Consider the following 22,960-nt stretch of genomic DNA (forward strand, 5'->3'; position numbering starts at 1 on the left):
AGAAAAGCTACTGAAGAGTTGGAAAGAACTTGACAAAGTCAAAGAACAGATAGAAAGAGAGAAGAATGAAATAGACGAATTGAAAACCAATGTGTTAAAAGACAAACTGCTTCTTGAGCAAAAGGAAACAGAAATTAATCAACAAAACCAAATTTTGGTGGAAAGTTTGAATGAAATAGAAAGTGATAGAACACGCCTGGAAGATATGAATTTGAAACTTGATTTGCAGAAGCAAGATATTGAGGAAACCAAAGCCATTCTCGAGAAAGAGAAAAATGATCTCGAAAAGAACAAGATGAATTTGGAGGGAAGAGAGATGGAATTGCAACTGCAGATACAAGAAACTGAAAAAACAGTCAGGGAGAAGCTGAAGAAAGAGAGAGAAGAACTTGATCAGTTAAGGAAAGAAATTACCATGCAGAAGCAAGTTCTTGAAGAGCAAAGGTCCATAAACAACAATCTGAAAAATGAACTAGAAGAAATGCAGGTGAAGCTGAATGTGGAACAAGAAGCCATCGCTCTTGAAAAGAAAGAGATACAGAATGAAAGGAACAAGTTTGACCAAGAGAAAAATGATCTTGAAAAGAAAAAGTTGGATTTGGAAGGAAGAGAGATGGAATTTCAATTGAAAATCAGATGTCAAATAGAGAAAGAAGACAGTGACAAACTGGCAATGGAAGAACAGCGAAACACATTGGAAAAAGAAAGGAGCAAAATCAACCAACAAATAGATGAGATTGAAAATGAGAGAGAAAAGCTACTGAAGAGTTGGAAAGAACTTGACAATCTTAAAGTACAGATAGAAGAAGAGAAGAATGAAATAGAAGAATTGAAAACCAATGTGTTAAAAGACAAACTGCTCCTTGAGCAAAAGGAAACAGAAATTAATCAACAAAACCACATTTTGGTGGAAAGTTTGAATGAAATAGAAAGTGATAGAACACGTCTGGAAGATATGAATTTGAAACTTGATTTGCAGAAACAAGATATTGAGGAAACCAAAGCCATTCTCGAGAAAGAGAAAAATGATCTCGAAAAGAACAAGATGAATTTGGAGGGAAGAGAGATGGAATTGCAACTGCAGATACAAGAAACTGAAAAAACTGTCAGGGAGAAGATGATGAAAGAGAGAGCAGAACTTGAACAGTTAAGGAAAGAAATTACCATGCAGGAGCAAGAACTTGAAGAGCAAAGGTCCATAAACAACAATCTGAAAAATGAACTAGAAGAAATGCAGGTGAAGCTGAATGTGGAACAAGAAGTCATCAGTCTTGAAAAGCAAGAGATACAGAATGAGAGGAACAAGTTTGAACTTTCAAAAGCATCCACGCAGAGTGAAATGCAGGACATGAAGAATGCTTTAGAAAACGCCATGATGGAAAAAGAAAATCTGGATGAAATTAAGACAAGATTAGCACAGGAAAAAGAACAATGTAGGATGATTGTTGAAGAAACAAACGAGCATAAGAATGCCTTGGAGAAGATGTCTGCTGAATTAGAAATGCAAAAGCAAGTCAATGAGACATACAAAGCTCTTCTTGAACAAGAGAAAAATGATCTTGAAAAGAAAAATTTGGATTTGGAGGAAAGAGAAATGGAATTGCAACTGCAAATCAGAAGTCAGTTGGAAAAAGAAGACAGTGACAAACTGGCATTGGAAGAACAGCGAAACACATTGGAAAAAGAAAGAAGTAAAATCAACCAACAAATAGATGAGATTGAAAATGAGAGAGAAAAGCTACTGAAGAGTTGGAAAGAACTTGACAAAGTCAAAGAACAGATAGAAAGAGAGAAGAATGAAATAGACGAATTGAAAACCAATGTGTTAAAAGACAAACTGCTTCTTGAGCAAAAGGAAACAGAAATTAATCAACAAAACCAAATTTTGGTGGAAAGTTTGAATGAAATAGAAAGTGATAGAACACGCCTGGAAGATATGAATTTGAAACTTGATTTGCAGAAGCAAGATATTGAGGAAACCAAAGCCATTCTCGAGAAAGAGAAAAATGATCTCGAAAAGAACAAGATGAATTTGGAGGGAAGAGAGATGGAATTGCAACTGCAGATACAAGAAACTGAAAAAACAGTCAGGGAGAAGCTGAAGAAAGAGAGAGAAGAACTTGATCAGTTAAGGAAAGAAATTACCATGCAGAAGCAAGTTCTTGAAGAGCAAAGGTCCATAAACAACAATCTGAAAAATGAACTAGAAGAAATGCAGGTGAAGCTGAATGTGGAACAAGAAGCCATCGCTCTTGAAAAGAAAGAGATACAGAATGAAAGGAACAAGTTTGACCAAGAGAAAAATGATCTTGAAAAGAAAAAGTTGGATTTGGAAGGAAGAGAGATGGAATTTCAATTGAAAATCAGATGTCAAATAGAGAAAGAAGACAGTGACAAACTGGCAATGGAAGAACAGCGAAACACATTGGAAAAAGAAAGGAGCAAAATCAACCAACAAATAGATGAGATTGAAAATGAGAGAGAAAAGCTACTGAAGAGTTGGAAAGAACTTGACAATCTTAAAGTACAGATAGAAGAAGAGAAGAATGAAATAGAAGAATTGAAAACCAATGTGTTAAAAGACAAACTGCTCCTTGAGCAAAAGGAAACAGAAATTAATCAACAAAACCACATTTTGGTGGAAAGTTTGAATGAAATAGAAAGTGATAGAACACGTCTGGAAGATATGAATTTGAAACTTGATTTGCAGAAACAAGATATTGAGGAAACCAAAGCCATTCTCGAGAAAGAGAAAAATGATCTCGAAAAGAACAAGATGAATTTGGAGGGAAGAGAGATGGAATTGCAACTGCAGATACAAGAAACTGAAAAAACTGTCAGGGAGAAGATGATGAAAGAGAGAGCAGAACTTGAACAGTTAAGGAAAGAAATTACCATGCAGAAGCAAGAACTTGAAGAGCAAAGGTCCATAAACAACAATCTGAAAAATGAACTTGAAGAAATGCAGGTGAAGCTGAATGTGGAACAAGAAGTCATCAGTCTTGAAAAGCAAGAGATACAGAATGAGAGGAACAAGTTTGAACTTTCAAAAGCATCCACGCAGAGTGAAATGCAGGACATGAAGATTGCTTTAGAAAAAGCCATGATGGAAAAAGAAAATCTGGATGAAATTAAGACAAGATTAGCACAGGAAAAAGAACAATGTAGGATGATTGTTAAAGAAACAAACCAGCATAAGAATGCCTTGGAGAAGATGTCTGCTGAATTAGAAATGCAAAAGCAAGTCAATGAGACATACAAAGCTCTTCTTGAACAAGAGAAAAATGATCTTGAAAAGAAAAATTTGGATTTGGAGGAAAGAGAAATGGAATTGCAACTGCAAATCAGAAGTCAGTTGGAAAAAGAAGACAGTGACAAACTGGCATTGGAAGAACAGCGAAACACATTGGAAAAAGAAAGAAGTAAAATCAACCAACAAATAGATGAGATTGAAAATGAGAGAGAAAAGCTACTGAAGAGTTGGAAAGAACTTGACAAAGTCAAAGAACAGATAGAAAGAGAGAAGAATGAAATAGACGAATTGAAAACCAATGTGTTAAAAGACAAACTGCTTCTTGAGCAAAAGGAAACAGAAATTAATCAACAAAACCAAATTTTGGTGGAAAGTTTGAATGAAATAGAAAGTGATAGAACACGCCTGGAAGATATGAATTTGAAACTTGATTTGCAGAAGCAAGATATTGAGGAAACCAAAGCCATTCTTGAGAAAGAGAAAAATGATCTCGAAAAGAACAAGATGAATTTGGAGGGAAGAGAGATGGAATTGCAACTGCAGATACAAGAAACTGAAAAAACAGTCAGGGAGAAGCTGAAGAAAGAAAGAGAAGAACTTGATCAGTTAAGGAAAGAAATTACCATGCAGAAGCAAGTTCTTGAAGAGCAAAGGTCCATAAACAACAATCTGAAAAATGAACTAGAAGAAATGCAGGTGAAGCTGAATGTGGAACAAGAAGCCATCGCTCTTGAAAAGAAAGAGATACAGAATGAAAGGAACAAGTTTGACCAAGAGAAAAATGATCTTGAAAAGAAAAAGTTGGATTTGGAAGGAAGAGAGATGGAATTTCAATTGAAAATCAGATGTCAAATAGAGAAAGAAGACAGTGACAAACTGGCAATGGAAGAACAGCGAAACACATTGGAAAAAGAAAGGAGCAAAATCAACCAACAAATAGATGAGATTGAAAATGAGAGAGAAAAGCTACTGAAGAGTTGGAAAGAACTTGACAATCTTAAAGTACAGATAGAAGAAGAGAAGAATGAAATAGACGAATTGAAAACCAATGTGTTAAAAGACAAACTGCTCCTTGAGCAAAAGGAAACAGAAATTAATCAACAAAACCACATTTTGGTGGAAAGTTTGAATGAAATAGAAAGTGATAGAACACGTCTGGAAGATATGAATTTGAAACTTGATTTGCAGAAACAAGATATTGAGGAAACCAAAGCCATTCTCGAGAAAGAGAAAAATGATCTCGAAAAGAACAAGATGAATTTGGAGGGAAGAGAGATGGAATTGCAACTGCAGATACAAGAAACTGAAAAAACTGTCAGGGAGAAGATGATGAAAGAGAGAGCAGAACTTGAACAGTTAAGGAAAGAAATTACCATGCAGGAGCAAGAACTTGAAGAGCAAAGGTCCATAAACAACAATCTGAAAAATGAACTAGAAGAAATGCAGGTGAAGCTGAATGTGGAACAAGAAGTCATCAGTCTTGAAAAGCAAGAGATACAGAATGAGAGGAACAAGTTTGAACTTTCAAAAGCATCCAAGCAGAGTGAAATGCAGGACATGAAGAATGCTTTAGAAAAAGCCATGATGGAAAAAGAAAATCTGGATGAAATTAAGACAAGATTAGCACAGGAAAAAGAACAATGTAGGATGATTGTTGAAGAAACAAACCAGCATAAGAATGCCTTGGAGAAGATGTCTGCTGAATTAGAAATGCAAAAGCAAGTCAATGAGACATACAAAGCTCTTCTTGAACAAGAGAAAAATGATCTTGAAAAGAAAAAGTTGGATTTGGAGGAAAGAGAAATGGAATTGCAACTGCAAATCAGAAGTCAGTTGGAAAAAGAAGACAGTGACAAACTGGCATTGGAAGAACAGCGAAACACATTGGAAAAAGAAAGAAGTAAAATCAACCAACAAATAGATGAGATTGAAAATGAGAGAGAAAAGCTACTGAAGAGTTGGAAAGAACTTGACAAACTCAAAGAACAGATAGAAAGAGAGAAGAATGAAATAGACGAATTGAAAACCAATGTGTTAAAAGACAAACTGCTTCTTGAGCAAAAGGAAACAGAAATTAATCAACAAAACCAAATTTTGGTGGAAAGTTTGAATGAAATAGAAAGTGATAGAACACGCCTGGAAGATATGAATTTGAAACTTGATTTGCAGAAGCAAGATATTGAGGAAACCAAAGCCATTCTCGAGAAAGAGAAAAATGATCTCGAAAAGAACAAGATGAATTTGGAGGGAAGAGAGATGGAATTGCAACTGCAGATACAAGAAACTGAAAAAACAGTCAGGGAGAAGCTGAAGAAAGAGAGAGAAGAACTTGATCAGTTAAGGAAAGAAATTACCATGCAGAAGCAAGTTCTTGAAGAGCAAAGGTCCATAAACAACAATCTGAAAAATGAACTAGAAGAAATGCAGGTGAAGCTGAATGTGGAACAAGAAGCCATCGCTCTTGAAAAGAAAGAGATACAGAATGAAAGGAACAAGTTTGACCAAGAGAAAAATGATCTTGAAAAGAAAAAGTTGGATTTGGAAGGAAGAGAGATGGAATTTCAATTGAAAATCAGATGTCAAATAGAGAAAGAAGACAGTGACAAACTGGCAATGGAAGAACAGCGAAACACATTGGAAAAAGAAAGGAGCAAAATCAACCAACAAATAGATGAGATTGAAAATGAGAGAGAAAAGCTACTGAAGAGTTGGAAAGAACTTGACAATCTTAAAGTACAGATAGAAGAAGAGAAGAATGAAATAGAAGAATTGAAAACCAATGTGTTAAAAGACAAACTGCTCCTTGAGCAAAAGGAAACAGAAATTAATCAACAAAACCACATTTTGGTGGAAAGTTTGAATGAAATAGAAAGTGATAGAACACGTCTGGAAGATATGAATTTGAAACTTGATTTGCAGAAACAAGATATTGAGGAAACCAAAGCCATTCTCGAGAAAGAGAAAAATGATCTCGAAAAGAACAAGATGAATTTGGAGGGAAGAGAGATGGAATTGCAACTGCAGATACAAGAAACTGAAAAAACTGTCAGGGAGAAGATGATGAAAGAGAGAGCAGAACTTGAACAGTTAAGGAAAGAAATTACCATGCAGAAGCAAGAACTTGAAGAGCAAAGGTCCATAAACAACAATCTGAAAAATGAACTAGAAGAAATTCAGGTGAAGCTGAATGTGGAACAAGAAGTCATCAGTCTTGAAAAACAAGAGATACAGAATGAGAGGAACAAGTTTGAACTTTCAAAAGCATCCAAGCAGAGTGAAATGCAGGACATGAAGAATGCTTTAGAAAAAGCCATGATGGAAAAAGAAAATCTGGATGAAATTAAGACAAGATTAGCACAGGAAAAAGAACAATGTAGGATGATTGTTGAAGAAACAAACCAGCATAAGAATGCCTTGGAGAAGATGTCTGCTGAATTAGAAATGCAAAAGCAAGTCAATGAGACATACAAAGCTCTTCTTGAACAAGAGAAAAATGATCTTGAAAAGAAAAATTTGGATTTGGAGGAAAGAGAAATGGAATTGCAACTGCAAATCAGAAGTCAGTTGGAAAAAGAAGACAGTGACAAACTGGCATTGGAAGAACAGCGAAACACATTGGGAAAAGAAAGAAGTAAAATCAACCAACAAATAGATGAGATTGAAAATGAGAGAGAAAAGCTACTGAAGAGTTGGAAAGAACTTGACAAACTCAAAGAACAGATAGAAAGAGAGAAGAATGAAATAGACGAATTGAAAACCAATGTGTTAAAAGACAAACTGCTTCTTGAGCAAAAGGAAACAGAAATTAATCAACAAAACCAAATTTTGGTGGAAAGTTTGAATGAAATAGAAAGTGATAGAACACGCCTGGAAGATATGAATTTGAAACTTGATTTGCAGAAGCAAGATATTGAGGAAACCAAAGCCATTCTCGAGAAAGAGAAAAATGATCTCGAAAAGAACAAGATGAATTTGGAGGGAAGAGAGATGGAATTGCAACTGCAGATACAAGAAACTGAAAAAACAGTCAGGGAGAAGTTGAAGAAAGAGAGAGAAGAACTTGATCAGTTAAGGAAAGAAATTACCATGCAGAAGCAAGTTCTTGAAGAGCAAAGGTCCATAAACAACAATCTGAAAAATGAACTAGAAGAAATGCAGGTGAAGCTGAATGTGGAACAAGAAGCCATCGCTCTTGAAAAGAAAGAGATACAGAATGAAAGGAACAAGTTTGACCAAGACAAAAATGATCTTGAAAAGAAAAAGTTGGATTTGGAGGGAATAGAGATGGAATTTCAACTGCAAATCAAACGTCATTTGGAAAAAGAGGACTGTGACAAACTGGCAATGGAAGAACAGAGAAATGAATTAGAAAAAGGAATTAGTAAAATAAACCAACAAAAAGTAGAGGTTGAATATGAGAGAGAAAACCTAATGAAGTGTTGGAAAGAACTTGACACTCTTAAAGAACAAATACTAAAAGAGAGGCATGAAATGGAGGAAATAAAAACCAAACTACAAACAGACAAACTGCTCCTTGACCAAAAGGAGATAGAAATGCAATTTCTGGAGGACAGTTCAAAAGAAATAAAAAGTGAAAGAACAAGTCTGGAAAAGATGAAATTGGAACTTGATTTGCACATACAAGAAATGGAAAACATTGTCAGGGAGAAGATGAACAAAGAGAGAGAAGATCTTGATAAATCGATGAAAGAAATTACCATGCAGAAGCTAGATCTTGAAGAGCAAAGGTCCATAAACAACAATCTGAAAAATGAACTAGAAGAAATGCAGGTGAAGCTGAATGTGGAACAAGAAGTCATCAGTCTTGAAAAGCAAGAGATACAGAATGAGAGGAACAAGTTTGAACTTTCAAAAGCATCCACGCAGAGTGAAATGCAGGACATGAAGAATGCTTTAGAAAAAGCCATGATGGAAAAAGAAAATCTGGATGAAATTAAGACAAGATTAGCACAGGAAAAAGAACAATGTAGGATGATTGTTAAAGAAACAAACCAGCATAAGAATGCCTTGGAGAAGATGTCTGCTGAATTAGAAATGCAAAAGCAAGTCAATGAGACATACAAAGCTCTTCTTGAACAAGAGAAAAATGATCTTGAAAAGAAAAAGTTGGATTTGGAGGAAAGAGAAATGGAATTGCAACTGCAAATCAGAAGTCAGTTGGAAAAAGAAGACAGTGACAAACTGGCATTGGAAGAACAGCGAAACACATTGGAAAAAGAAAGAAGTAAAATCAACCAACAAATAGATGAGATTGAAAATGAGAGAGAAAAGCTACTGAAGAGTTGGAAAGAACTTGACAATCTTAAAGAACAGATAGAAAGAGAGAAGAATAAAATAGACGAATTGAAAACCAATGTGTTAAAAGACAAACTGCTTTTTGAGCAAAAAGAAAAAGAAATTAATCAACAAAACCAAATTTTGGTGGAAAGTTTGAATGAAATAGAAAGTGAAAGAACACGCATGGAAGATATGAATTTGAAACTTGATTTGCAGAAGCAAGATATTGAGGAAACCAAAGCCATTCTCGAGAAAGAGAAAAATGATCTCGAAAAGAACAAGATGAATTTGGAGGGAAGAGAGATGGAATTGCAACTGCAGATACAAGAAACTGAAAAAACTGTCAGGGAGAAGATGAAGAAAGAGAGAGCAGAACTTGAACAGTTAAGGAAAGAAATTACCATGCAGAAGCAAGAACTTGAAGAGCAAAGGTCCATAAACAACAATCTGAAAAATGAACTAGAAGAAATGATTGTGAAACTGAATGTGGAACAAGCATCCATCACTTTGGAAAAGCAAGAGATACAAAATGAGAGGAACAAATTTGAACAATCAATAGCATCTATGCAGAGCGTAATGCAGGACATGAAGAATGCTTTGGAAAAAGCCATAATGGAAAAAGAAAATCTGGATGAAATTCAGACAAGATTAGCACAGGAAAGAGAACAATGTAGAATGATTGTTGAAGAAACAAACCAACAGAAATCTGCCTTGGAGAAGATGGTTGTTGAAATTGAAAATCAGAAGCAAGATATTGAGACGTACAAAGCCGTTCTCGAACAAGAGAATAATGATCTTGAAAAAAGTAGGATGGATTTAGGTGGAAAAGAGATGCAATTGCAATTGCAAATCAAAAGTCATTTGGAAAAAGAAGACAAACTGGCAATGAAAGAACAGCAAAACACATTGGAAAAAGAAATGAGTAAAGTCACCCAACAAAAAGATGAGGTACTTGACAATCCTGACAATCTTCAAGAACAAATCCAAACAGAAAGAGATGAAACAGAGGACATCACAAACAACATGTTACAAGACAAACTGCTACTTAATGAAAGGGAGATGGAAATGGATGACCAAAAGAAAATTTTGAAGGAAAATGTAAACAAAATTTCGAAGGATAGAACAAGTTTGGAAACGCTGAAATTAGAACTTCAAGTGCAAGTACAACCAATGGAAATCAGTGAGATGAATCAGAAAGAGAGAGAGCGCCTTTCCTTTTTGACAAGTGAGCTACTAAAACAACAACAAGAACTAGAAAATGCTCTGGACACTATGAACGGCATGAGGAAAAAAATGGAGGAAAACCAGATTAAACTTGAGAAAGAAAAAGAAGAATTTGAGTTAAGGAAAAACCAGATTGTTTCCCAAGAAAAACAACTGCAAAAGCAAAGCGAAGAACTTGCTGCAGTTTTGCTTGTTGTACAAAAGGAAAAAGTAGAACCTGAATTTCAGACTAGAAAATATTCACAAACAGTTGAACTCGGATTAAGTCAGATGATTCATGATGATGTAGATACAACACCCTTATTCGTATCAGCATTGAACTTCCGTGAGACACAAGATACCATAATCCAACCGGATACGGAGCAGTTGTTGATGACCGAGCAAGATGCTGAAGCAGACGTCAAAACAACAAAGGCTGAAACGAAGGACTTGAAACAAAGCGAGTTAATTGAAAATGTAAAAGAGCTACAACAAACAATAAATAAGTTAAGGGAAGAAAAGAGGAATATGACTGGGAAGGTACTGTTTCAAAGGCAAAATCTTGAGCAGTTAAATGCAGAAATAATTAGGGTGAGGAATGATTTGGACATCGAAGGTGAATTGCTACGCAGCAAACATGTCGAATTGGATGAAATCGAATCTGAAATTCAAAGACAAAAAGTTCTAGTGGAAACTATTTATGTTGGCACTGATGTGCCTTTTCAAATTAGACAAGACGGGAACAAAGTAGACAATCAGACACAGACAAGCGAATATGACACTCTACTGGCAGACATTGTACTAGCAGTTTCTACAGAAAAAAAATCTGGACCTGCAAAAGAACTCGCAAGAAATGAAACCGAAATCCAAGCTGAAACACTCGAAACGGAGCAGACGAAGGGTGAAATGGCAAAAGCGAAACTGCGGAGCATGCAGATGGAGCTACAGCAAGACAAAACTGAACTACAGCGATATAAAACGGCACTGGATGAAGAAGCATCCGTACGGAAACAAAGTATTGACAATGAGAAGACAGAATTCGAATTAACAAAGAAGAAAATGAGACGTGGCGAGGAGGAGGAGGCGATGACAAGACAGGAGAAGGCAGAGGAAATGGAACTGCTGATTCAAAAACAACAGGCAAAACTGGACACGATTTTGGATGAGATTAAGCAAAAAAGATATGAACTGTACATGATTACTATGGAGACTCAGGAACGTTGGAGAGATGTTCCCCAAGCAAAAGTTGAAATTTTACAGCACGCTGTTTTTGAGGAGGAAGGACAATTTGTGAATGAAGAGGCTGACTTGAGAATGAAACAATCAGAGCAGACAATTGGGCAATCAAGACATGAAAATCACCAAATAAACCTGCTAATGGAATTGTTAAGAATAGAGAAAAAGCAAGTGGAGCAGATCAAGATTGAACTTCAAGAAAAAGATAAAGAATTTGGAAACCTAAAAGCGCTGACTGAGAAACAAAGGGACGAGTTTTTACTGGCAAAATGTGAAGCACGACAACAAATAGAGCATATGGGCAATATATTAGAAGACTCCAAGGAGGACAACAAAAGGGCAAAAGACATGATAAAGCAACTTCAGGATGAAAAGCTAATCAATGAGATCCTTCTTGAAGAAGCTCAAAGAATGACCCAGAACCTGGAACTCATGAATGACAATTTAAAGACACAGAAACAAGAACTAGAATATAATAACCAGTTGTTTGAAAGACAGAAAAGAGATTTGGAAGTAAAACTACAAGACTTAAAGGAAACGGAAGGAACGGAAGCACTGGGAAGACAAAAAGAGCAGGATATGCTCGAGGTACTGAAGAATAAACTAATGACTCAGACTGAGGAAATTGCTCAAGAAAATAGAAATTTGAGTGTGGAAAAAAGTATATTTGAACAAAAATGGAGCGAATTACAAAAAGAAAAACAATACGCCAATGACCTTTTGAAAGCTCTTAACGCCGAGAGAGATGAGCTTGAAGATTTGAGGAATTGCGTACTGAAAGAGAAGAACAATATCGAACATACAAAAGAAAATATGGCCAAAGAGATGGAGATCATTGACTCAATTCGAATGCAGTTAAACAGTGAAAAAAGAACAATCGAAATTGAAAAAGAGCAGACAAGAATTAAGGAAAACGATCTTAAACAGGTTGAGTCTGCAATACAAAGAAAGATGGATGATGTAGAGAAATTGGTAAAAAACACTGATAAAGAGAAGGAGATGCTAGAAATGGTCATCTTGGAACAGCAGAAAGAAAAGGAGAGGATAAAGGTGACAATTGAAGATCTTTCAACAGAGAAAAATGAAATGGATGAAATGAAATTAGAAATACAGAGGCAAAGAGACGACCTAGATAACGCCTTAAAAAAGCAACAAAGAGAATTCGAGATCAGGGAGGACGACATTCGAAGAGAAAAGGCAAATTTAGGAAAGATGAAAGCTGACTTGGCAATGCTGGCCAAAGAAATGAATGCTGAGAAAGATAAGTTCAGTATGGAAAGGAATAGACTTGAGTGTTGGGAGGCAGATCTACTGAAGCTGAGACTTGAAGCGGAGGCAATAAAGAACACTCTGGAAACTGAAAAAGCTCAGCTTGAGAGAACACGTTCTGACATACAACAGCGGCAGAATGAGTTGGACAACATTTCGGAAGCCACCAAAAAAGAGATGAAGCATGAAACGAGGAGATTTGCAATCGAGCATACGGAAAAAGGTGAACGGGATACTTTCCTGAGTGAGTTACAAAAAGAGAAGGAGGAAATTGAAAGAGAGAGACAAACACTCACAAGGTTAATGGATGAACTTGAGCAAAGAAAATCACATTTGGATTCAGAAGAATGGAGAATTCAAGTGGACAGACAAAATATTAAAAAGGAGACAGATAATTTAGAGCTAATAAAAGCAGAAATTCAAAGAAATATGGCAAATATAGAAAACTGCATGGAGGAGACACGTGTAGAGAAGCTCAGCATGAAGGAAATGGCTGTTTTACTTAAAAAGGAGAAGGAGGACTTTCAAATGAATGTCGAGGAGATGCAAAAACGTGAGGTAAAGACACAAGCGATGGAAGCCGAGCTCGAACAAAAGAGGCAAAAAATTCAAGCCAGTCTCCAGTTGCTTCAAGAAGAGAAGAACGTACTGGAGAGAAGCAAAGCAAAGACTGAAACACTTAAGCAAGAACTACTTGGTGATGACTTGGTAGAGCTAAAGAGTATGGACACCATGCTTAAAACTGGGGTTGAGCCAAGAAAGACTGACCTAAGAACTACATTCGATCGAAGAAAGAACGAGGACGAGATGAAAACTGAAGACGTGATCGTTGAGAAAAGTCAAACAGAAAGTGACATAGTTGATTTTGCAGGAGCAGATCATATGGCAGTAACAATCAAAATAGATGTTGAAACCCAAACCTATATGGAGGTCATGGATGAAAGTTTTGGCAAAGGAGCTCTAGAAATAGAGCAAGACATGTATCAAGAAGCTGCCAGGACACTACAAAGTGAAATATCTGAATTGAGAGATGAAGCATCCTGTTTAACACAAATTTGTCAAAGCAGAAGACGAGAATTGAAGCAAATAGAAGAAAACCAAAAACGACACGAGAACATACAAGAAAGCACAAAAGGGATGTCACATGACAAATGCATCCAGTGTAAACTAGAAAAACAAATTAACGATGCAGAATCCATGACGGAGAACATTAGCGACGTCAAAGTCATCAAGAAAACGGCAGCAGTCACGCAGAGGGACGAAAACCTAATAAAAGAAATGAGTATAACAATAGAGAACATGGAAGAAGAACTTGAGAGAAGATTACAAGAAATTCAAAAGAACGAAGTAAAGAGAGTTGGAGTGCAGAAAGAGAAGATCGAGCTGGAGCTGCGAACTGTGGCTCATCACAAAAGGGGTCCGGAGAGGCGGAAAATCATGGAGATGGAAAAGCAAATCATTTTGTTAAAAGAGTGTATGCTGATGGAGATAAACCAATTGAACAGCAAGAGTGAGGATACAAACGCTGGATACATGCAAAGGATGGAGCAGCTCATCACTAAAACCGCCACAATTAAGGACAGAGTCAAAAACGTGACGGACAAAGCCGTACAAACAGTGACGAAAGAGAGACTAGAAGGCGAGACGAGACAGAAGAGAGAAGATTCTGTAACGTCTGATATGCAGGTGGAGGGAATTCGGACAGAAAGACCACTGGAGCATGCAAGCACTTCTCTCCATGTGGTGATGGATGATGGAAATGAGAGACTGGAAAGTGAAGCTCCAATGGAAACACAAACTACAAATGTATCACAAAGACGGCGGCTACTGCAGTGGGTCAGGGAACGTTGCTGCCGCTCTCCGAGTAAAACCAAGCAAGAGGAATGAAGCATTTTAGAATCTTGATGCCAAATTAATGGCAAACAAATTAAACTAATTATCAGGTTGAATTTACATGTAGTTTGAACCTGTTCTGGTATTTGCTACAGAAAAAAAATATCACTAATAATAATAAAATGAAAAAAAATATTAGTATACAACATATTTTTTTTACTAAACGTGAAACATTTTGTTCATTGTCATTAGTAATATTTTTTATCATAATTCATTTATAATTATATTCATAATATTGTATTTGTCCTCCCATTGTTTCTTTCACTAGTGAAATTATACATTTTTTGTTTCATGTTCACTTTCTACATGCATGTTTCTATTCTTAGGCATTTTCCTAAAAAGCAGTCTGGGACATTCGTCTTGTCTTCAATCACTGCGATTGTTTTTCTAGCGTTTGATGTTGAATTCATGTATTTCAATAACACAATAATGGAATAATTTGAAACCTTTGTAAGTGCCCCCCTGTGTAAAAAAGGTTGAAGGTTAAATACACATATCCTGTATATCATTATATATGACATATGACACACACCTTGAAAAATCACATGATTAAACTGCTGTTCAAAGGAGACACATTCTTCCAACTAATGCAGAAAATCCAGAAGGTCTTTCTTTCTCCCTCAAATTTTCATTGGACATATATCAAAATCAACCTTGCATGCTCAGAGAGCGAGTGTTTTGAGGATGTTACACAGCCAGTAGTTTGGGAAAAGTGTTGGCTGCATGGTCATCGGGGGACTGTGATAGTTTTCGCTGGTCCATACTGTTATTGGCTGGTAATGATGAAAAGATCTCTGAAAGACCTGAAAGCAAACTTTCTTTCTGCTTCTCCCACCAGGGGTCGCCACAGCGGCCCTTCCTAACGCAACCCTCCCCATTTATCCGGGCTTGGGACCGGCACTCAGAGTGGCCGGGGTTGGTTCCCTGACCGGGGATCGAACCCGGGCCGCAGCATTGAGAGCGTCGCATCCTAACCACTAGACCACCAATTCCCCCCCAAAAAAGCAGGCCATCTTTAAAGTCATGGTTTCGGTGGAATATGGATGATGTCGCATTACTATAACTACAGGGAGCTCTGTAAGATTCATTAGTTCACCAAATAACAACATAGAATTTAAATATGCAACTACATATATTGCAATAAATGTCTTAATTTTTAATCAACCAATGGTTCTTTGTTGTTTATGCTCATAAATCAAGATCTAGTATATGTAGTAATATTATATACAAAATTACTTACCGTCTAAGTCAAGGAATATTTGTTTTTGTTATGATGCCATTGCTTTTTTCACGGTTCCTGACATTGTGCTGCCACTCGAGCGCTTAAAGTAGATCCTAAACACAAGATGGCAGCAACGTACGGCAATTCAGCCTCGGATCAGTCGCACGAGATGAAATAAAAATTCCCGAAAATTCCAATGTCCCCAAAACCTCTCAAAAAAAAAAAAAAAAGAAAACGTACAGATTGTGGCTGTAACCTAGAGGTAGGACTGAGACACAAACCTATATGCCTATGGGATGTCCAGTATCTATACCTTCAGTATTTTAAAATCGAGAAATATAGATGTGTTGCGAACATTTTTGTAGTGTATAACTACATAACTAGTGTATAACTATTGTATGATCCTTATGGGCTTGTGTTTTTTTGTATTTTGTTTTTTATATTGTGCTTTGTTCGGGATAAAATGAAATGAATAGCTGAACCTCTGGATCAAGGCAGCTACAAAATATCCTTAAAGGTTTTAAGGCTTCATCGCTGAAATTGTAATAGATATATTATTTTCTTAGAAAAATTATAGTTATATGGCATTTAATAGTTTTTGTGAACTTTCTATTTTGTAATATTCTCTCTGATTTAGCCACAAGGGCGTAGTAAAGTCAGGTACTGATGCAGGTCAGGTGAGGAGGCCTGAAGTGCACTCAAAGTTCTAATTCATCCCGAAGGTGTTCAATAGGGTTCATGTCAGAACTCTATACCAGAAGAACTTCCACTCCAACCCACCATATTTTTATGGAGATCCCTTTGTGCTGTGCACATGAGCATTGTTATATTATCATATTCACGTATTTAATACCGGCCCTAAATGCCATTCCATAGCCTTTTATGTGTTTGTGAAGCCAACAACATTACGCTCCTCACCATTATGCAAGAAAAATACGATCCAAAACCAGAATTTCACCTCAAGTTGATCATCAAGTTTAGTAACTCCTTCCTATATGCAATAATAATTAAAACAAATCTGTTAAAAATAAGACCTGATTATATGCCACTGCATTAAACAAACTATTATTAAACAATGTGATAATACAATACAACAATATACTTCAATATCGGGAATCATAGCGTTAACGCTAACCAGGAATTGGATTAAAAGCACTTCAAGCAATATCTATAGTTCAGTTGATGACTTTTGATCCAACTATGTGGGAAAAATCTTTACTACGGGTTTTGGTGATTTATGGACCAGCTGTCAAACAGCCATATGTTGTGGTCTATTCACATGAAAACACATTCTTATCTTTATCGTGTGCTTATTTACAAATGAAACACATGGTTTGCCACCGTAGAAAAAATACAAGGCTGTAAAATGTGTGCATTTGTTGAATTTAAAAAGGAGCTATTGGTTTCAAAAGATCTTGACCATCAGATTTTTACGAGATTATTACAGTAGCATTATTTAGCCCAGTGTTTTAAATGAGGTTTTCTTGATGTATCACTAATTATAATGCCATAATAAGATTTTCGATTCCATAAGAGTAAAAAAGAAGAGAGCGAGAGAGAGAGAGACGATGCAGCCTGTGTTACAGAGCGAAGACGTTCCGCCATTATGTTTTAAGAACTCGAACGTTTTTCCAATGTGAGAGAGCGATCAAAAAACCCTTCACGATGAAACCGTAATTACTTCTGTTCAAAACCATTCCTGTGCAGTTGTCATGAAATATTAAATTGCCTCGCCCATTTCCAAATCTGTGCAAACAGTTAACATGGATTTGTATTAGCAAGCAACTCGAAAGAAACGAGAGTGCACAACCTTTACAAGTCATAAATATTGATAGACACAATGTACCGGGCCGGTTTAATTATCCATAGAGACTAGAAGAATAGAGGCAGACTGATTAGAGGACAAACCTCCTTTTTTCCCACCTTGATTGCATTATTGCAAGCAATTTAAGAAATGACAAGTAAGATGGAGGTGTTATATTCACAGTTAATATTGGCATCATTAATAGCAAAATGAGGCCAGGTCTAGTAGAGCCATAGGCTATGGATTGAGTGCCAGTCAGTGTTTAATGATTGACTCAGCTGTGTGGAAGAGTCTCATTAGGAAATTTGCCCCCCCCCAGGGCTTCGTCTCTTGTGTCCAAGTCCCTTCTGGCAAAGACTGCTGCAGAGGTTTCCTGCATTAGCTGCTCTCCTGCAGGACAGGAATACAGTGTGTCTCCCAGATGCCAGTTTATAATAGCAGGTTGTCAAATAACTCATTGGATAACATTATGTTAACTGTGATATAGTATGATAATTGTTATAAAAACATTATTTTTGCATACATTGGTGATTCTATAATTTTCACCATTTTCTTTTGTTCTGTCCTCCAAAAAAACCAATTCTCAAATAAATAATCCACCTTATTCATATTTAATAAATCTTTGTATTTAAAATGTGGCTTTTGACTCACAGCTGATGATGTGGTTCTCTATAGATATGTCCTTTTATATATAAACTATATATAGAATACATTTTGACATTAAATCTAGGGGTGTGTGACCAGTGTCATTATTTACCTTGGGTGCAATTTTTTTTTCTAGTTTAACAAAGTATTCAACCGCAGCATTGCTTTTTCAATTCATACTAGGTAAAGAATTCTCTTCTAAACATTACAATATGGAGTCTCCCTTTACTTTCACTTTGATGGATGGTTTATCAGTCAGGTATAGATTACAGGCCTGGTTTATTGGGCATGCATTTGGGGACCCTGGCAACTAAGGACTCCTGACAAACCTAAGATTGAAATGAATTGTGCGATTATGCTGTCACACAATGCAGTACCTCTAAACAGAATGCATATAACGTAAATCTGTTGGATTACCAAATGAAAGAAACAGCGTTGATCGGAAACCTAAATTTTGTTGATTAAATGAAATAAAAAACAGTATGAGAAGACAATGCATGGTGAAGGAAAAAAACGTCTTCACAGACAGCAGGAAAAAACAGTAGGCAAAAACTCATGATAAACCTATCAAATAGAAATGTCTGCATTTTATTATATATCCAAAGTGTGTATATATACAGTGTATACTGTAATATATATATATATATATATATATATATATATATATATATATATATATATATATATATATATATATATATATATATATACACACACACACACACACACACTTTGGAACCCAATATATACAAAATAAAATGCAGATATTTGTAATAAATCTATATATATTTACAATAAATAGACATTTGATGCCACCCAGATGAGGATGGGTTCCCTTGTGAGTCTCAAGGTTTTTTCCTCATACCATCTCAGGGAGTTTTTCCCTTTCACAGCCCCCACTGGCTCGCTCCTTAGTGATGAACCAGAAGGAACAAAACTATATATTAAAACTTTATAAACACTTTATCTCTGTAAAGTTGCTTTGGGACAATGTCCAAGGGCTATACAAATAAAACTGAATTTAAATTCAATTAAATAGTAGACACAGCTTTATTGGTTGAGGTCTAGTATAGGTCTCTGGTCAGGGGCCTTAGATGTACTACATCCTGCAGTCGACCTCTTTATACCAGTTGGATCTGTTTTTTTAAACAAAGCATCAGAACAATATTACCGTAAATACATAATATTTTCAGTTTTATGTTACACATTATGTCCCTTTGCAATTTCCTTTCTGATTATGATACATATTGATCCATTAACAATCTTTTCTTTACTTCAGATCGAGGGAAGAGTTGGCGTATCCTTCATGGCTTGAAATTATTTACATCCATAGAAATTTAAATAAATAACCTTGGCTCATTACATATAGATATTTTGTTGGGAAGCCATTTTTCTTCCTATATATATTTTTTGGGGGGCAAAAATTTGTAATTGGAGATGAACTTATAGAAGTAAGCAACGGTTCACTTAGATATAGGAAAGCTGTGATGTGTCATGCATGATGCGATCCGGACTCTCCATCACATGAAAGCAAAGGTCAGTCTTTTCATTGCAGTCAGCTGTCACATACCATCCCCTCATGTGTCATGTGAAGAAAAACAACAGCAGCACACAGGCCATCATCCAGCTGGTTGTTCTCATGCCTTAATGAATTTATCTAGTTGTTCCTGTTGTATCACTTGTACCTTCCTTTCTTTTTTTAATATTATTAATCGGAAGGGGCATTTTGGTTGTTTGATTTAGTGCTAAGCACACTGTTGGCTAATGCAGTAATTTATCTGCATTTTAGCACAAGCTGTTTCCAGCATTATTCAGCGCTATCATTACTTAGACTTGTTCTAAAATGTGACTAATGGCTGTTCTACTCACAATCACCATCTCCGATATTTCTGCTGAAAATCATCAATCGGAATGGGTCAGAAGAGAAGCAGACAACATTAAACAAGGATAAATCATATAAAACAAAAGTCAGTGTAATGCTGAGAAATTGGGCATGTGTAGACATTTGGGACAATGACCATAAACTGCAGGTTAAAAATATACACATTTATTAAGAGCTTAACAAAAAAGAGGTAAAGACATTATGGTGATAATTCAATGACAGGATGGAGGTGGAGACAAGACTAGACGAAACACATAGAAAATGAACAAAATGTCATAAAAACAAAGAAAATGACACATTATAAGCACACAGGGAATTTCTGGATACTGTATTTAACATATAAATAATATCTAGAATCAGTGCTTGGTCTTATATCAATATATACAACATGTAATAATGATTAAGATTAAATATGACCTTATTATTTACTTCACTGTTTTAGCCAACAATGCATTTTATATTTCATTCATAATTCTTTTGTTATTTTATCCTTTATCTTGTTTACCTTTCTCAAAATGCCTTATACAGTCTTTGTGCAGGATAATGTCTTTTAATGTCATTTTAATTTTATTTGTTATGAAGCTTTTATTTGAAATCTACAGCTCTTAAACCCTGTATTAAATGTCATTTCAGGCCAGGAATGAGCATTCTGGCATCCCCCTACCTCCTGTGGGACTTCTATTTCTATTGTCCCTATGGTTGGAGGTGGGGTAAAGAGGAATAAATGATGTGTATGCTCACCACACAATGACCATCTCTCAGGCACAGTGTGTTTGTTACAATTATATATACACACACCTCCATTTTTTTAATAGTAGACAGCAGCTCTAATAGGGTCACGTCTGAACAGATTCAATACCTGATCCCAAACAAGTATTTCAGCACCATGGAGAGCGAGTAACCTGTTATTTCCCCCCCATATAAATTCTTTATCATGCACACTCACCTTTTAATAAATTCAGGAGCAGTCGAATTAATAAACTATAATGAGACATGCTTTTGTTGGAAAATAATCACAGACGAGATTACCACCACTTCTATTCCTCTCCTGCTACAGCAATGAGGGAGAAATGAATTTTATTTAATAAATAATCTAAGAAATTAAATTCAATAATAAAAAACATCCTGACTTTTTTCACACTTTTTACTATTATTATTTGCTGTTTATATGGAATCAAAATGGGTTATATTTTTTTATCTGCTCGCATAAACAGGTCTTGCATTTAGTCACGTCAAGTAGCTATTACTGTCATTTCAATCATATATAGCTGACTCAGTACACAATGAAATGAGACAACGTTTCTCCAGACCACTGGTGCTACATAAAACAACATGGAGCTTCATAACAGAACACAGAGCTTCATAACAGAACACCGAGCTAAGGACTTAAGTAAGTGTCCTTGCCACATAAAGTGCATCGTGTGCAACAGAGTGGAAACATAAGAAAGTGCGAATAAACAATACAAGAAAGCTTTGGGCAAATACACAACACACGTAATAGTGCCGCGAATAGACCTACTACAAAACATGTTATACAGTACAATGTGCAAAAAAAAAAAACTTTAAATATGAATGTAATTGTAAACATAAACAACAATGTTGTGCAAAACAGCATGTAAACAGTATTATATGATTAAAATATAATATGGGTGATGCTGAAGGCATGGTTGTGTATGAAATGATATGAGTATTGAATGTGTGTTTGAGTTCAGGTTGTAACAGCTCAGTAAAACACAGTTGAGTGTGTGTGTGTGTGTGTGTGTGTGTGTGTGTGTGTGTGTGTGTTTTGTACAGTTCAATTCTGTGTGTTGAGGAACCTGATGGCTTGAGGAAAAAAAATGTTACACAGTCTAGATGTAAGGCCTGAATGCTTCAAAACCTTTTTCCTGATGGTAGGAGAGTGAAGAGTTTGCGTGAGGGGGGTGTGAAGGGGTGTGCAGCATGTGGTGTAAATGAGGGGGAGAGATTCCAATGATCTTCTCGGCTGTCCTCAATATACTATGTAGAGCCTTGCGCTCTGAGACGGTGCAGATCACAAACCAAGCAGTGATGCAGGATTGGGGAAAGGGAGATGGGATTTCCTTAGCCTTCTCAGGAAGTAGAGATTCTGCTGGGCTTTCTTGCGGATGGAGCTGGTGTCGAGCGACCACGCGATGTTCTCCATCAGATGAACACCAGTTTGATGTTTGATGCTTTTGTTTAGCTTCATCGATGTTCTGTGGAGAATGGTCGTTTTGTGCTCTCTTAAAGACAACAACTACTGTATCTCTTTTGCTTACAGTAGCTACTAGAAACAATGTATAAATTAAAGGAAAATGTATTAAAGATTTTAACAGTCAGGTTGACAAATGCAAAATAATATAGTATAGAAATTGGTACTAGTATGAGTGTTTATGCGGTGGATTACCTGTGGAATAAAACTGTTCTTGTGTTTTAAAGTTCTGGTCCTTAGTGCTTGGTAGAACTGGCCAAAGGTGCAGACGATTAAGTGGCAAGCTGAGTGTGTGATGTCCATTGTGAATTTTTTTCTACTACTTACCGTAGTTGTGTACAGTGAATGAAGAGTGGGCAGAGAAGTTCCAATAATCTTTTTCAGCAACTTTGTAGTCTTCAAATGACTGATTTGTTAGCTTTATCCCGAAAAGACTTTCGACGCTGACATCTACATCACAAGAACCTATGACAGGTTGAGCCTCAGTTGGTGGAAAAAAATACAATCTTTGCTGAACAATTCTTCATGATGGATTCATGTGTCAAGTGTGTCTTCCACTTCACATCATGAGAAATCGTAGCAGTTGTACTTGTTCAAGCTCTCGCATTGTATCTCTTTCTTGTATTTAATATTGAAAAATAATGCAGCTTGTCAAGTTCATTCAGAAATCACAACTTTTTTTTTTTTTAACTAAAGCAATGCAATTTTAATTTTACTTTGGATTTAAAAAACTGTAACTACAAACCACACGACACCATATTTTTCATCCACAAATGATTTTTCAAGCAAATGATTTGAAAGTGAAAGCAGGCTACTTGTTACTGTAAAAAGAAATCAGAATAACATGGCTATACTATTGCCTGAACTGTATCATTTCTTGTTAAAATGGTCTAAAAATGGTGTCAACATGATTTATCAACCACATCTGCCTGACTAACCCAGATAACGTGTTTGCTTTTTTTTTTCAGAGCTTCCATTATCCTTTCAATTACAGTCCTTCTCCTTGATCTATGCTATCAGGGTTCATCAGTAATCTGATAACC

The 22,960-nt window shown here is 36.1% G+C and overlaps 2 protein-coding genes across 3 annotated transcripts in view; both read left to right on the plus strand.

Annotated features, from left to right (window-relative positions):
• cUnh6orf136 (chromosome Un C6orf136 homolog) overlaps window positions 1-22,960 on the plus strand; it is a 181,925-nt gene that overhangs the window by 153,372 nt on the left and 5,593 nt on the right. The window lies entirely within an intron of this gene.
• On the plus strand, window positions 5,242-15,316 carry LOC310727072 (uncharacterized protein). 2 transcript variants are annotated; one of them, XM_083543150.1, is made up of 2 exons: window positions 5,242-5,986; window positions 6,969-15,316. In XM_083543150.1, exon 2 carries the CDS (start codon window positions 7,130-7,132, stop codon window positions 14,144-14,146), a length of 7,017 nt encoding a protein of 2,338 aa, XP_083399276.1. In that variant the 5' UTR covers window positions 5,242-5,986; window positions 6,969-7,129; the 3' UTR covers window positions 14,147-15,316. The 2 variants fall into 2 exon arrangements, with proteins under 2 accessions (XP_083399276.1, XP_083399277.1); XM_083543151.1 differs by lacking the exon at window positions 5,242-5,986 and adding an exon at window positions 6,579-6,702 and having other exon boundaries at window positions 7,154-15,316.

The sequence above is a fragment of the Silurus aristotelis genome (genome assembly GCF_946808225.1).
Source record: "Silurus aristotelis genome assembly, chromosome: 6".
Classification (NCBI taxonomy): Eukaryota; Metazoa; Chordata; class Actinopteri; order Siluriformes; family Siluridae; genus Silurus; species Silurus aristotelis.